At 38.7% G+C, this 13,373-nt stretch overlaps 1 protein-coding gene across 1 annotated transcript; it reads left to right on the top strand.

Annotated features, from left to right (window-relative positions):
* Positions 1–8,442: 8,442 nt before the first annotated feature.
* On the top strand, positions 8,443–11,933 carry SCGB3A2 (secretoglobin family 3A member 2). Its single transcript, XM_032250302.1, has 3 exons — positions 8,443–8,595; positions 11,184–11,386; positions 11,765–11,933. The coding sequence occupies exons 1-3, from the start codon at positions 8,541–8,543 to the stop codon at positions 11,786–11,788; spliced, it is 282 nt and encodes a 93-aa protein (XP_032106193.1). The 5' UTR covers positions 8,443–8,540; the 3' UTR covers positions 11,789–11,933.
* The last annotated feature ends 1,440 nt before the right edge of the window (positions 11,934–13,373 follow it).

Below are 13,373 nucleotides of genomic sequence, written 5' to 3'. Positions count from 1 at the left end.
CGTATTGTTTCATTGGTATGCAGAGGCCTCCAAAAGAAGACATGAATCAAAAATTGCCTCCTTAAAAGATTCTTTGCAAAAAGCAAATGAAAAGCTTAAGCAATAGACCAGAGATGTGATAAAAGAAGGCTGTACTCTGAATTAACCTCGACTATCCCTTGTCTTTATCTATCTCTACCTACATTGTCTGAGTCCACTAAACTTTTTGCTAAATTACTCTTTCACCCTAAAAATGATGACAAAAAAGAAATCAGTGCTTTACAAAGTGAGACCTTCTGATCAACTGGGCCTGCCTGCTATACCTACATTCATTCCATCATCCAAAACTAAACTTAGAGCCATTATGGAGGACTTCCTTGATCTAAGAGAAAATCCTCAAAAATTTACTGAGGAGTTTAGAACCCTCATAGGTGCTTACGATCCAGGACTTCCTGACCTTTACCAATTTATTCACATGGTGTTGGGGCCTTGTGAAGCTCGGAAATGGATGGCAGCAGCAGACTGGGACAAGCCTGAGGTGGATATTAGAGAACCCTTTAAAAGTTATTCGTTAGAACGACAAAAAGTAGCTGGAAAAATTGCTATATCCTTTAAATTTAATTTCTAAAATTTTTGCTACAAAAAATTGATTGGTCCGTCGTATAACCTTAGAAACAAAAAAAGGATGAATCAGTTTCAGATTACAGAACTTGCTTAGAAACACTGTGAAACATTTAGGGCTCAAAGTACAGCAAGAAGTATTTCCTGCAATGACTGAAATGGTGTTAACTGCTCTATTTATACACGGACTCCATCCTGAACGGATCAGTTTGATTAGAAAACATAAACTGGAATAGGAAGTTACAGATATAACTGGCCATAACTGAACATTTGGAGATGACTCCAGGGCAAGAAAAAAATTCAAAAGGCTAACAAACATATGACCCTTCAACTACAAAGTTACAAGGGCCAGGACCAAAGGAACCAAAGGGACCTTCTCGTTCTCATTTTAAATCACAACCTAAAGGTCTTAGAACAAGAAGCTCTTTACCCCAAGTTGTCTGCCGGCATTGCAAACAATCCGGACACTCAAAAAGTGATTGTCTGCTTTTATTTCAGTATGTCAATAAGCCTCCCTTTAGGACGACTGTTTCACCCCTGAGGCCCAAGAGACCTTAGCTCTTCTGAAAAAACCAACATTGACAAGGCTCCAAGGAATTCTCTGGTAAATTTCTCCCTATGATACCTTTAAATGAACATGGAGAAACAAAGGTTAAAATATATGGGGAGTCAAGTACAGTCATGGTGTACCAGAGCTACCCAATCTACCATAAACTCCACTTTAATAAGCAACAAATCCCTAGGAGTAAAAAGGTCACTTCTTTGGTGGGGGTTTCAAATTGAGTACAAAAGGATCTCTTACCTGAACTCATCCAATTAACTTTGGGGCCTTTTCATAATAACACACTTTTTACTATACTGTTCTAGTAAATTGGCCAGAGCGAGATTTACTTTCAAAGCTAAAAGAGCACACACAATTTTCCTTGCTCTTACTTTTCAAATAACTTCTCCTGAAAATTCTCATGATAGTGCTTATAATCAGAGGCCAAGGGTTTCTAATCTTTATATTTCTTCTAGCAGCTTTCCAAGTTATTATGACTTGTATTACCAGGGTAACAGTAAAAATGAGGGTCTCTTTAAATCTGGCAACTTTACAGAGAACTATGGCTCTTAATTGCTATCATGCTCCAAACAACTATGACCAATTAGACCCTCAGACTGCTGAACTGCTTATATTGTCTGAACCTTGACTTAGCTAATTTGGTTCAGTTTACTTTCATAAGAACTCCTGTTAAGAAGAACACCTTGGCATTTTGGTATTTTTCTCTTGGTAGTCCTAATAATAGTCCTTTTGCTGCCCTGAATTCTCTCAAGTCCTAAATGTCTTGTATGTGGCCATCCATTGAGAGTTAAATGGTCTCACTCCAACTGTGTCAGCAAGAACATAAAGAGTCATTCAGCTGGTACAAAGCTGCAACCTGTGAATTTCATACTGACATTAAAGAAGACTTGTGAATTCAGTACTGAGACCGAAGAAGTATTTCATGATGGTAACAGAGAATGGTGTCAATTCCTAAAGTTTTGGTCAGTCTCTCTAAATGGAGAGGCTTACCAAAAATGGGAAATTGTTAAATTCAACTAAATATGGCCTGAGAAAGGTTCTGTAACTCCATATTTGTGTACTTGTGGATGAACTGTAGCCTACCTTAGTAGGTAGATAAGATTGAAAACCTAACTTAGAAGTATGCTTCTGTACCAATAGCTGAGTCTCGGCCAGTCCCATCAGGCATACTTCAATCACTCATATGCTGCTGACTGTTCAAACTATGTTCAAATAAGGCAGACACTAAGCTGTAATCAATCCAGGTGTTTCTGTACCTCACTCCTGTTTTCTGTAGGTCATTTTACCTTTTTTATCTTTAAATTTGCTCTGACCACAAGGCGTCCCTGGAGTTATTCTGCATCTGCTGTGATTCTGGAGGCTGCCCAATTCATTAATCTTTTTTTCATTGCTCAATTAAACTCTTTTAAATTTAATGTGTCTAAAGTTTTCTTTTAACAATGTAAACATTTAGCAATGGGGAAATGATCTTTAGCTGAGACACTAATCCTAGACCTATAACTTGGCAAAGTACAACATGAACTTTTGTTCTTCTTTGAGTTGCAACCACATGATGGATGTGCAGTCTGGCAGTATTTTAGAAGGGTGTGGAGCTCACATATATAAGACATTAAGGCCAAGGTTAAAGCACGACTGATTTCACTGGTAAAGATGCAAGAAGACACTTTTAGTTTAGTCAGTTTATTACTTAGATAGATGGCAAAAGAGTAAACCAAAAGTGCCAAACTCCTGTCATTCATCTTCCACACATCAAAAAAGACCACACCCAAACAAAAGGGCCCAATTACTGCACTGTAAGTAGTGGGACCCTTAGTTGCTGAGGAGCGAATGGTAGACTACAACTGAGAGGTTTTGGATCAGTAGTGGGTGGGTCTAGAGTCTTCCTGGACAGTGAAGAATCTTCCTGTCTTGTCTTCTGGGAATCTGCTTTATAATTCCCATGAGCAGACACTCCTGCTCGAGAATCCATATTTCTTCCCAGTGATCAAGTCGTGTCACATCAAGGACAAAGCTCATCAGTCAATCAGAGTTCAGGGTTTTGGAGCCACATCCCCCCATCTAACTCACCTTACACACTCTTGGCTTGTCTGGGTGTAAACTAAACATTTGTTTGATATCCGTCATGGGCAGATGCTATGCATGAAGAGTGGTGGGCATAGAAAAGTGAGGGACGTTGTCCCACGCAGCTTTCTTGGCATATCTTATTGTCTTCATTTGTTTTCTAAAATAAGCCTTTGTAAATTCTAGTGTTATTTCTCATCTCTCTGCCTATCAAATCTTTGAATTCCAGAACTGTTTGAATTCATGAGGCCCTCATTGAAAAATCCAGCCCATACTGATAGTTTACCTCCCCTTCCAGTGCTCTCTAGACTTTTCTCTGATTCTCTTTCGATTTATTTGTCATTCTGTGTTTCACCCTCCCAGGCTTACATTCCATTTGAATTTCCCTGCAGCACCTAGAAAGCAACTAAAGGCTAAACCTTTAATTTCATGATACTGATTTCCACTAAGCAGGATTCAATCAATATGGAAAGTACTGTTGATAAAAAGAATCCAGCTAAGTAAAATATTTAAAGAGATTCATTCTGAGCCAAATATGTGTGACTACAGCTCATGACACAGCCCCAGGAGATTCGAAGAACATATGCCCAAGGTGGTCTGGCCACGGCATGGTTTTATACAATTTAAGGAAACATAAGACATTCATCACTACATGTAAGATGTACATTGGTTTAATCAGGAAAGGTAGGATGACTCGAGGGTTGGGGAGAGGTAGGCTTCCAGGTCTTAAATGGATTCAAATATTTTATCTGGCAGTTGGTTGAAAGCATTTATCTAAAGACTTGGAATCAATAGAAGGGAGTGTCTGGGTTAAGATAATAGGTTGGGGAGACCAAGGTTCTTATTATGCACATGTAGTTTCCAGGTAGGAGGTTTCAGAGAGAACAGATGATAAATATTTCCTCTCAGACTTAAAAAGGTGACTGACTCTTAGTTAATTCTTTCCTGGTTCATGAAAAAGACTTGGAAAGGCAAAGGGATTCTCTACAGAATGTAGAGGGTCCTTGGTAAAAAGGGCCATTTTCCAAGTCTCCAGTTGCATGACCTTTTGGAGTTTGATGGCCTGAGAGTAAGAAGAGACAAATGGAGTTATTAAAAAACATGTATCAGAATGAAGCAAGAGGGGTGGGTAAGGACAGCTCAGAAATCCTGAGGCCTTTTACTGGTTGCACAGGGAGAAGGAGGCCAGAAGTCTGACTGGTAAAGAAATAGCAAACTTTTATCTTTTTGCCAGCATGTCAGGTTTCTGGGTTCCCTTCCCCTGAGCCCAATTTTAAGCCAACAAGTTTAAGGTTTGGGAAATTAACTTTTCCCAGTTTGGAGGATGCATCTGAGAGATGTTTCCTATAGTACAAAGACACAGTTATCTGTCAGTGAAGAAAGTACAGAGAAAGAAAAAGGGAAAAAGAAATTTTATTTTCAGAGGAGTCCCAGGGGTTCAGAATGCATTCAAAAGAGGTAGACTGAAGATGAATGACTACATATCTGGAAAGAGGGGAGCAAGGCATCCCAGGTTTCTTTCCCTTCCTAATGATTATCTGGGGTACATGAGGGAGAGAAAGTAAGATGTTCATTTTTTTCCTTCGTACTATATCCCCAAGTCTTGGCAGCCATGAGAGGTTGTTGCCCACAGGTGTCAAAGCAGCTTTCACCCATGTTAACAGGGGTGTGGGGAGTGGGAATATTTGCTCTTACCCACATATGCCCTATCTCCCCTGTTGTTAGTAGCCTTTGAGTTCCCTTGGCCTCATTTATGCTATAGATACTAGCATGAATTTTATCTATAAAATGGGAGACTTGGCTTAACTGGAAGGAATTAGTCATGTTCACCTGCACTGTCCCTTTTAACTTCCACTATCCTCTGCCTCTGGATCCCTCAGATCCAGTTTTCTTTCCTAGGGCTTTGACCCAAAGGTTGGAATTGAGTTTGGGACAAAAATGTGTCTCAGAGTGGGTCACATGGACTTTTTATCATAAGCCAAAGCTAAAGTGAAGGTGTAGAATTGAGTCCTCCTCCAACAAAGGAGAGAAAAGGATGTCTTGTGAAATGCCCAGTTAAATGGTGGCTATAGTTATGCATGCTAAGCATAACTTGGTGCATGGGGCTTGGCTTTGGTTAGCTCCCTTGGTCTTACTTTCCAAAAAGGAAACCTCTGGATTATGGGTACCATTTTTATTCCCTTCACTGGGCAAGATTTGCTGGATCATTGCTCAGAATGAAAATGTTGATCCAGATTTTTACATTACTAATCCCTTTTGTTCCTTCTTAGCTGCAGTTGGAAATTGCTGGTTGGTTCATAGGAATAAACAGTGTTAGTCTAAAATGTTGGCAAAAACTTAAAAACAACTAATGAGTTTAGAATGCAATGACAAATGTATGGTAAGTTTTGAAATATAATTTCTCTCTTTCCAGTCTTTCTTTTTGTTAAAAAACAAATCATGATAAGACTGCATTGTTTGCAAAACAGACTTTAGTCTTATATTTGGCCTGATTATTTGCATAAAGTGCAATAAGAATAATTGTTTTATGTAGACCTTTTATATTGGCTTTGATGGAACTCTGTTCCACAAGGAATCTCACACAGGAGTTTCTAAAGCTGAGCCCAGTCATGAGTTTTTACCTTCAAAAACCTGTGACTTGGGTAAATTCCACTTTTCTTGAGGTCCCAAGAGCATGGGGTCTTTGGCCTGTTAGAAAGTGACATTCTTTACTCACCTTAGGTTAGAAAACCTGTACAGGGACTGTGTAGACAAGCTATGAAACCAGTTTTCCCAAGGGTTTTGATCAGGAAAGTTGATCTGCAAGTCGAGTTGGGCTCCTTAAGGGAAGCTTACCCTTCTAGTCAAAGCCTTGGTAAAACAACCAGTTTCTCCAACTGAGTTCTGTTGCAAAAGAAAATAGGTTCTTATTGTCCTGATGGAAACAACTATATTTCCATAAGTTAAGAATACTCATAACTAGTTTCCAAATTCTGGAGAAGCCTGGGGGGAAAGAGAGAGAGAGAGACAGAGATGCTCCAAATTTTGTTCACAGGAGTATAAATTACTCAAACTTACTCAATTATTAAAGGCTGTAAATAGCTCAGAATAAGTTCCCTTCATTCTGAAAAATAAAACAAGGATCAGCAATATTCCAAGCAAAAGTCAAAAAGATTACTTCAGTTTTCTATTAGTTCAATCCACTCCATTAACTCTTGTTCTGCTGATATTCATGAACATTTTAGCTCTTCATGAGTCTTGTACATTTTCCCTTTATTCCAATCTCAAAATCTTCAAAGTTATCAGAAATCTGCATTTGAGAGCACCTGTCAAAGTTCTATAGCTGATTATAAACCATCTTTTTAAGAGAATCAAAACAAGGCAACAATTGCCTGCAAATAATAAAATGTCCAGGGTGATTACAGTCAGATACATGGTTGACAAATAAAAGTGTTTATCTCCATGGTTTACAATAACTTAACAAACGTAATTGCGATTGCTAGAATATATTCCAACATTATAATTTTAGAAATCTCATACAATTTTGGAACATATATTAATATATTCTGTAAAATACAACCTGAAGAAGATTAAACATCATTTTGGAAATCCCATGTACCTAAACATGTCAGGTAATCCTGTTTACCTCTCTTCTCAATTCTCCAGGGGCACTCTGTAGCACCTAAAAGCTAGGTGTTAGGAAAGATAATTTTGAAACTGAAGTTTGATTTTGGGAAACCTGTTAAATGTTAGAGGTTTAAAACACTTGATGTTATGAAATAGAATTCCAGATTTCCATTCTTTATTTATTTGTCAAAATGATGATGCAGACATTTTTTAAAAAAACAAAAAAACTTTATAACCGTTTTGAATTTAGCCAATGTTTTCAACAGAATTTCCTTTGCAAAATTAATTTTTAAGAAACCTTCCATAACTTGTTTGAGCTGTTATTGAAGCTTTATTTCATCTAATTCAAAACAATTCTTTAACCCTAGGCAAAAATTTACATTTTGATGACATCCGCATTTTACCAATAATCTTTAAGACTGTTTTTATTTCTCAGAAATTAAAGTCATGTGAACCAAATAAAGCCTCAACCTCTGTCTTTCATCTTAATAAAGTATTTTCTCAAATTTTTCTGGGTTACACTTTGGTGGTGGAGATGGCTGGAGCCATCACCATGTGGCCAGGGAGCTCTGAGCTTGTCTTGTACCATATGGACTCTGCTTTCTACTTCACCCCTTTATTGTCCTGTCTTATCTTCTTCCTTGCATATTGGGCCACCCAATGTCTCAAAGAACTCTAGGACTTGTGCTCACAACTGAAGTTGTCCTGAGGTCCTGTGGCTGGACCCTGGATCCAGAAAGACAGCCTTGGAAACAAATGACTACTCCTGTAGCCAGCACCTTATTATTATGTATGTTTGAATGACTTCATAGGATTTGATTGCCAAAGAATCCTGCAAAAACAATTTTTTTCCCCTAGGGCTGTACACCTATGGTCAGTCATGTTATTTATGTTCCCATTTTAGATGAGAACACTAATATCATAGACTAAAAATGTAGAATCTGAGATGACACAAATAGTGAAAACTGAATCCCAGGTTTTTCAAAAGGCACTTTGATTTTAGATCTTCAGCCTATTATTCTATTCAAAGGCTCAGAGAAGACATGCTGTGAACGTACTCAAAATAACTGACACTAGAAAAGGTAACAGAGTTGTGTAAATCTTGTCATAGCAGATGCGTGAGTGGGCTGGGGGCAGGTGAGTTCCAGAGAAATGTGGCCCTGAATGTCATTAAGCTGACACTGTATTATACCAGTGGCCTTCAGATTGCTTTCACAACTGGGTAGTTCATCAGCTAATGTGATGCTCCAAACTTTAAATAAATAGAAAACGGCGGTGGTGGGGCGGGGAATATAAAAAACTAGAGGAAAACACTTCGTTTAATCCCAATATAAAAGCTTCACTTCTTTTCAGTGTTCTTCCAGGAGAAGGATTCTTTGGGCTCTTTGCCTTCCATCCTCATTTCCGTGAAAGGGTTTGTGCAAGAGGTACTTGAGAACGCCATAATGTAGGGCTTTGTTTCTCATGGGAACATGAAGGAAAGAGGAAAACCCTCCAAATTGTTTAGTGAGAAAACATAACCTTTATGCCTTTCTTTGGTGGGGTGAGTCAAGTGGTAGAGACTAGAATTCAGGTCTTCAGTGCGTGTATAAATATGTGTGCGTGCAAAAGCAGACATCACACTTTGTGTGGCAAGTAGAACCACTGGCTTGGTAGATTTTGCTACATTTTCTGGTTTTTAAACTCCAGAAAAATATCCCAGATAACTGTCATGAAGCTGGTAACTATCTTCCTGCTGGTGGTCATCAGCCTTTGTAGTTACTCTGGTAAGTAACTGGAATACATCTGGAGTATATGATGTTTCTCTACTTTTCTGTTAATAAGAACACAACTAATGAGCCTTGACTCACTGACAGTAGAGTATGGTGGTAGGAATTTTATTTTTTTATTTTATTTTTAAGTTTTATTTTTAACTGACACATAATAATTGCACATACTTGTAGGGTTAGAAGGAGTTTTGGAATCACAGGAGATGGTGATGTTGGAAAGTATTTCAGATACCCACCATCTAAGCTCTAACCCAATATAAGTATTCTCCCTAATACATCTTGTATAGGAGGTTAGCCAACTTCCATGAAGGATCAACAGAGCACATTTCACTGCTGGATATTGGTCACCATTAGTTTTTATTATTTTCTTCAACCTTGAGTCAAAATCTGACTTCGTAATTTATTTCTTTTGTGCTTTTAAACTATATGGAGTCATTCTTGCTATCATCTCCCATTAACCAGTTTGCTAGCATGGTACTCCTGAGACAGCTAAATTCATCTGTTCATCCACTCAATGGATATTTATTGAGTGGCTACAGTTTGTTGGGCACTGGATAAGCATTGGAAGATTTAGACAAGAATAAGTCATAAATATTTTTCTTAACATGCTTATAGTCTAACAGGGGAGAAAAGGCTTCTACAGAAGTTACTATAATTCTAGACTACTATAAATACACTGTAAGTTAGGCAGATAGAACTCTGTAAGTGTATTGGTGGGTGATGAGTTCAATCTTCAGATAAGGATAGAGAAGCTGGCTTCTTGGAGGAGAATGAGAACTGATTTATTTTTTGGAAGAAATCATTGTAATCATCAGGAAGATAGTTTGGGTACATGGATAAAACATTTCATGATGATGTTCACTGAGAGAACAGAAGTCTTTGGAGATCTCCAAGAAAGCTCTAAATACATACAGAGAATATGTTCACCAAAATGTCTGAAATAAGAAGTATGGAGATTAATTATGAAAAATTGATTGTTGCCCACACCTACACTGGCAACTTTGACTTGTGATGTTTATTGAATGTCTGAAAAAATTTGTAACTTCACCAGTTTTGGATATTTCATTGTTCTCTAGTGTCCAGGGACAAGTATCTATGGGCTGAGGTGGCAGCAGAAAGGAGGTGAAGGAAATAAATATTGCCCCCTCTGGATGAGAATTTTGGAGGAACAACAGGTGACAGAAAATGGGGAAAAATGGATGTACAGGCTCCATTTTAATAATTTGAATGGGGAAATAATAAGTTTCCAAAGGAAAATAAGCTATGGCAGGTCTTAGCCGGTAGGAGGATGTGAGTTTTTACATGTGTGCTCACATACCTGTGTGCATTTATATATCTGTACACGTTTTTGTAAAAATATATGTCATACATATTTTTGCCAATATCTACTCCCCCCCAATAATCTTCTATGGGAAAGTTATCTTTCTAAAACCAAAGATACAAAATGCAATTGTCCTACGTAAAAGCCTTGATAGTGCTCCATTGTGCACAGGACAAAATCTCAAACTCCTTTATGTGACATCCAACACTTTTAAAAAATCTGATTTCACTCAACTTTTGCAGCCTCACTCCCTTTTTCTTCCATGCCCTGGTCACGGCCTATTAGAAATCTACACTCCAGTCTTCTGGGCAGAAGGCTCACCATCCTTGGTATGCACTTACATCTTAACGTCTCTGGGCTCTTATTGGTCATGTTTCTAAAATACTCTTCCTCTTCTTTACCTTATGATCCTGACATTTGCCTCAAGACATAGCTCTAACAACACTTCTGAAAATTGCTGCAGCACTTTCTCACGTTAGAATTAGTCATCTCTTTCTTGTGTTTCCATAGAGCTTTGGCCATAATGTTAGCATAGCACATGCTACACTGTGGTGCACATAGATCTTTATCATCCACTGGACTGTGTGAAGTCTCTGAATGGAATCCTTGTCCTATTTGTCTATGTATCTGCCCAGACTAGCAGAGAGTTGGCACTCAATTATGTTCGTAGTGTTGAGTTGAATTGGTTGGGAGCAGTCTCTTGGGCTGCGGTGGGGTCCATTCCTGTCCCTGTGTGGATATTCACTATGGCATCTCTCCTTTAGCCTCAAAGCTGTGAGCTGTGGAGATAGCCACACACAAAGTAACATCCCCTTCAGTCAACCACAAGGATTTGTTGAATGCTTACTCTGTGCCAGGCATGGGTACAGTAGTGAAAAAAAACAAGCATTCCTTGTTCTCATGGAGCCCCCATTCTAATGAGAAAATAAAGACAATAAAAATAGCAAAAGAAGAGTTGCTTTTTTAGGTCATGTTAAGAAAAAATAAAGGACAGAGAGTGACAGAGGCCATTGTAGGCTTTTCTGAGGAGGTAACGTTTGAAGATAGACTAAAGAATGTGAGGAAGAAAGATATATAGCTAGCTGAGGGAAAAAAGTTCTAGGTAGATGGACTAGCAGGTGCAAAGGCCCAGAAGCAGAAGTTTTTGATGGAAATAAGATGAGTGGGTCTGGAATGGAGGTATTGATGGACACAGGGGAAGATGATGAAGTCATCGTCTGGGCCCAGATGTGCCTGTCTCACTTGGCTTCTCTTTTGCCTGCAGCTACTGCCTTCTTCATCAACAAAGTGCCCCTTCCTGTTGACAACTTGGTACCTTTACCTCTGGACAACATTCTTCCCTTTATGGATCCATTAAAGCTTCTTCTTAAAACTCTGGGCATTTCTGTTGAGCACCTTGTGGAGGGGCTAAGGAAGTGTGTGAATGAGCTGGGACCAGAGGCTTCTGAAGCTGTGAAGAAACTGCTGGTAACTGTAGCTTGGGAGGCGAATCTTCCAAAGGGGAGGGCATAGTGACCCTGAATGTCCACCTCATCCTCTCGTCCCTTGTAAAAGTGCATTTCCGCGTGACTGATTATACTCATAGGAAGTTTGTATGTCCTGGAATCTCAAGAAAAGTATAATTTCTACATGTCCAGGAAGCATTTTTGAATGAAAGAGACGTGTTAGAGTTATGACATTGCCATTTACCACTTTCACCATTTGTGGATGAGACTTAATCACTCTGAGTTTTTGTTTCTGCATCAGTAAGATGGTGGCCAAACAGGATACTAGAAGTGAATATTTTTTGAAACATGCTAATTACATGTAAGCTTCTCTAATTTTTGTTGTCCTTCTGCCTTTCAGGAGGCGCTATCACACTTGGTGTGACATCAAGTTAAAGAAAGACCAGAGGTGGATGTGGACAGAGGATGATACTCCTAGCCTTCCTGGCTGAAACACATTCTACCAATTATAGATCAAATGCCCTAAAATGTAGTGACCGTGAAAAGGACAAATAAAGCAATGAATAGATTTTTCAGCTGTCCTATTTTTATTTCTGGGGACTCTATTCAGAAGGACATACCCAGATTAGATTTTCCTTGAATCATAAACTCGAGAGAGCCTGTTTTTATAAAGGTAATCTGGACTCTTAACACATAATCATTCCTTCTCCCTTCCTTATCTTTAAGTTAAACATTTTTATTTTTCCCAACTGTTTTTTATCTCAGTGTTTCCAGACCTTCCAATTTTCTATCTCCATCTTAAAGAAATTTTTATATTTAAAAAATTTTTTAAAAAGTTTTCAAAATATTGTCTGATAAGACGAGTGTCTTACTAACTTCATTGGTTTGGCTTCTGTGTCGCTGGAGTACTCATTTATATTAAGTTTGTAGTTAAGCTATGGCCACTCAATAGCTTTCACAGATCCTTCCACTTAGGCCTTTTCTACATCATCCTTTGGCAAATGGGTGATGAACTATCTTCTCTTTCCTCTATTCAATCATCTACAATGATGACAGGACTATCTTTCCAAGGAATAATTCTGGTAATGTCATGACAGAGTAGATTTCAAGCTCCTAAGCAGGGCATACAAGGCTGTTCATGATCTAGCCTTTAGTTACACATCCATTCTTCTTATCTACATTCCTTTCTTCACATGTGCTCTACTCCAGCCACACTGAACAGATAACTAAATCCCTTTCCTGCTAACATTCTTACACCTTAATGAAAAATCAAGTTTCTTCCTACCTAGAATGCCTGCAACCATTGGCCTTCAGACTCAGCCTGTGCCAATCTTGGGACTGTTTGCTGTCAGGTCCATTCCGTACCTTTCTGCTGCTCTGCTCTGCTCCGTGTTGAGGGAGGATAGGGGACCTGGTGCTGATTGTGGAAGCTTGCATTTCTCAGGTTCCCAAATCATTTGACATTTGGGCTAGGTTCTGCCCCTGGGAGGTACAGGCAGTAGATAGGAAGTAGGAAAAGAGGAAAACTGTTGAATGGCCCCTTCTGGCTCTGTATTTGGGAGAAGTCTCTGGAAATGGCTGTAGCATGTCTCAGGCTGCAGGTCCTGCTAGATAGGCCTGCCTTGGTTCCAGCTTAATCTGGGTGAGTCTTCTGGCCTCTGGTCACACCACCTCCTTTGTTTTTCTCTCCAGCTGAAGTTGTTAATGGTTTCCTCCTGTTGTTAGTTTCTGGGTGCCTCACCATCACCTACTTGCCTTTTTAGCTTTTCTAATGTCTTTTCAATCAATTCTTTGCATCACATTCCTTCTGTTCTAAGTACTTGGAGTAGTTTCTGTTTCCTAATTGATTCCTAACTAAGACAATGTTAAACATTATCTCTAGGAATATTATCTTAATTTCCTACCATTGCTTTGCTTCCATTTTTTGGCAACTAAAATAGTTTTCACTTTGTGAAATTTCCTATTTTATTTCCTCATTTTATCTACGTCTTACTGATAGATTAGGTTGT

Source organism: Sapajus apella, unplaced genomic scaffold (genome assembly GCF_009761245.1).
Source record: "Sapajus apella isolate SASKATOON/1434 unplaced genomic scaffold, GSC_monkey_1.0 scaffold71, whole genome shotgun sequence".
Classification (NCBI taxonomy): Eukaryota; Metazoa; Chordata; class Mammalia; order Primates; family Cebidae; genus Sapajus; species Sapajus apella.
This window is presented reverse-complemented; position numbering and strand designations above follow the sequence as displayed.

Bases quoted from the DNA above. Each gene is read 5' to 3' on its own strand.
- SCGB3A2 (XM_032250302.1), top strand. From the start codon at position 8,541: ATGAAGCTGGTAACTATCTTCCTGCTGGTGGTCATCAGCCTTTGTAGT. The intron at 8,596-11,183 runs GTAAGTAACTGG...TTTTGCCTGCAG, and splicing joins CAGCCTTTGTAGTTACTCTG to CTACTGCCTTCTTCATCAAC. The intron at 11,387-11,764 runs GTAACTGTAGCT...TCTGCCTTTCAG, and splicing joins AAGCTGTGAAGAAACTGCTG to GAGGCGCTATCACACTTGGT.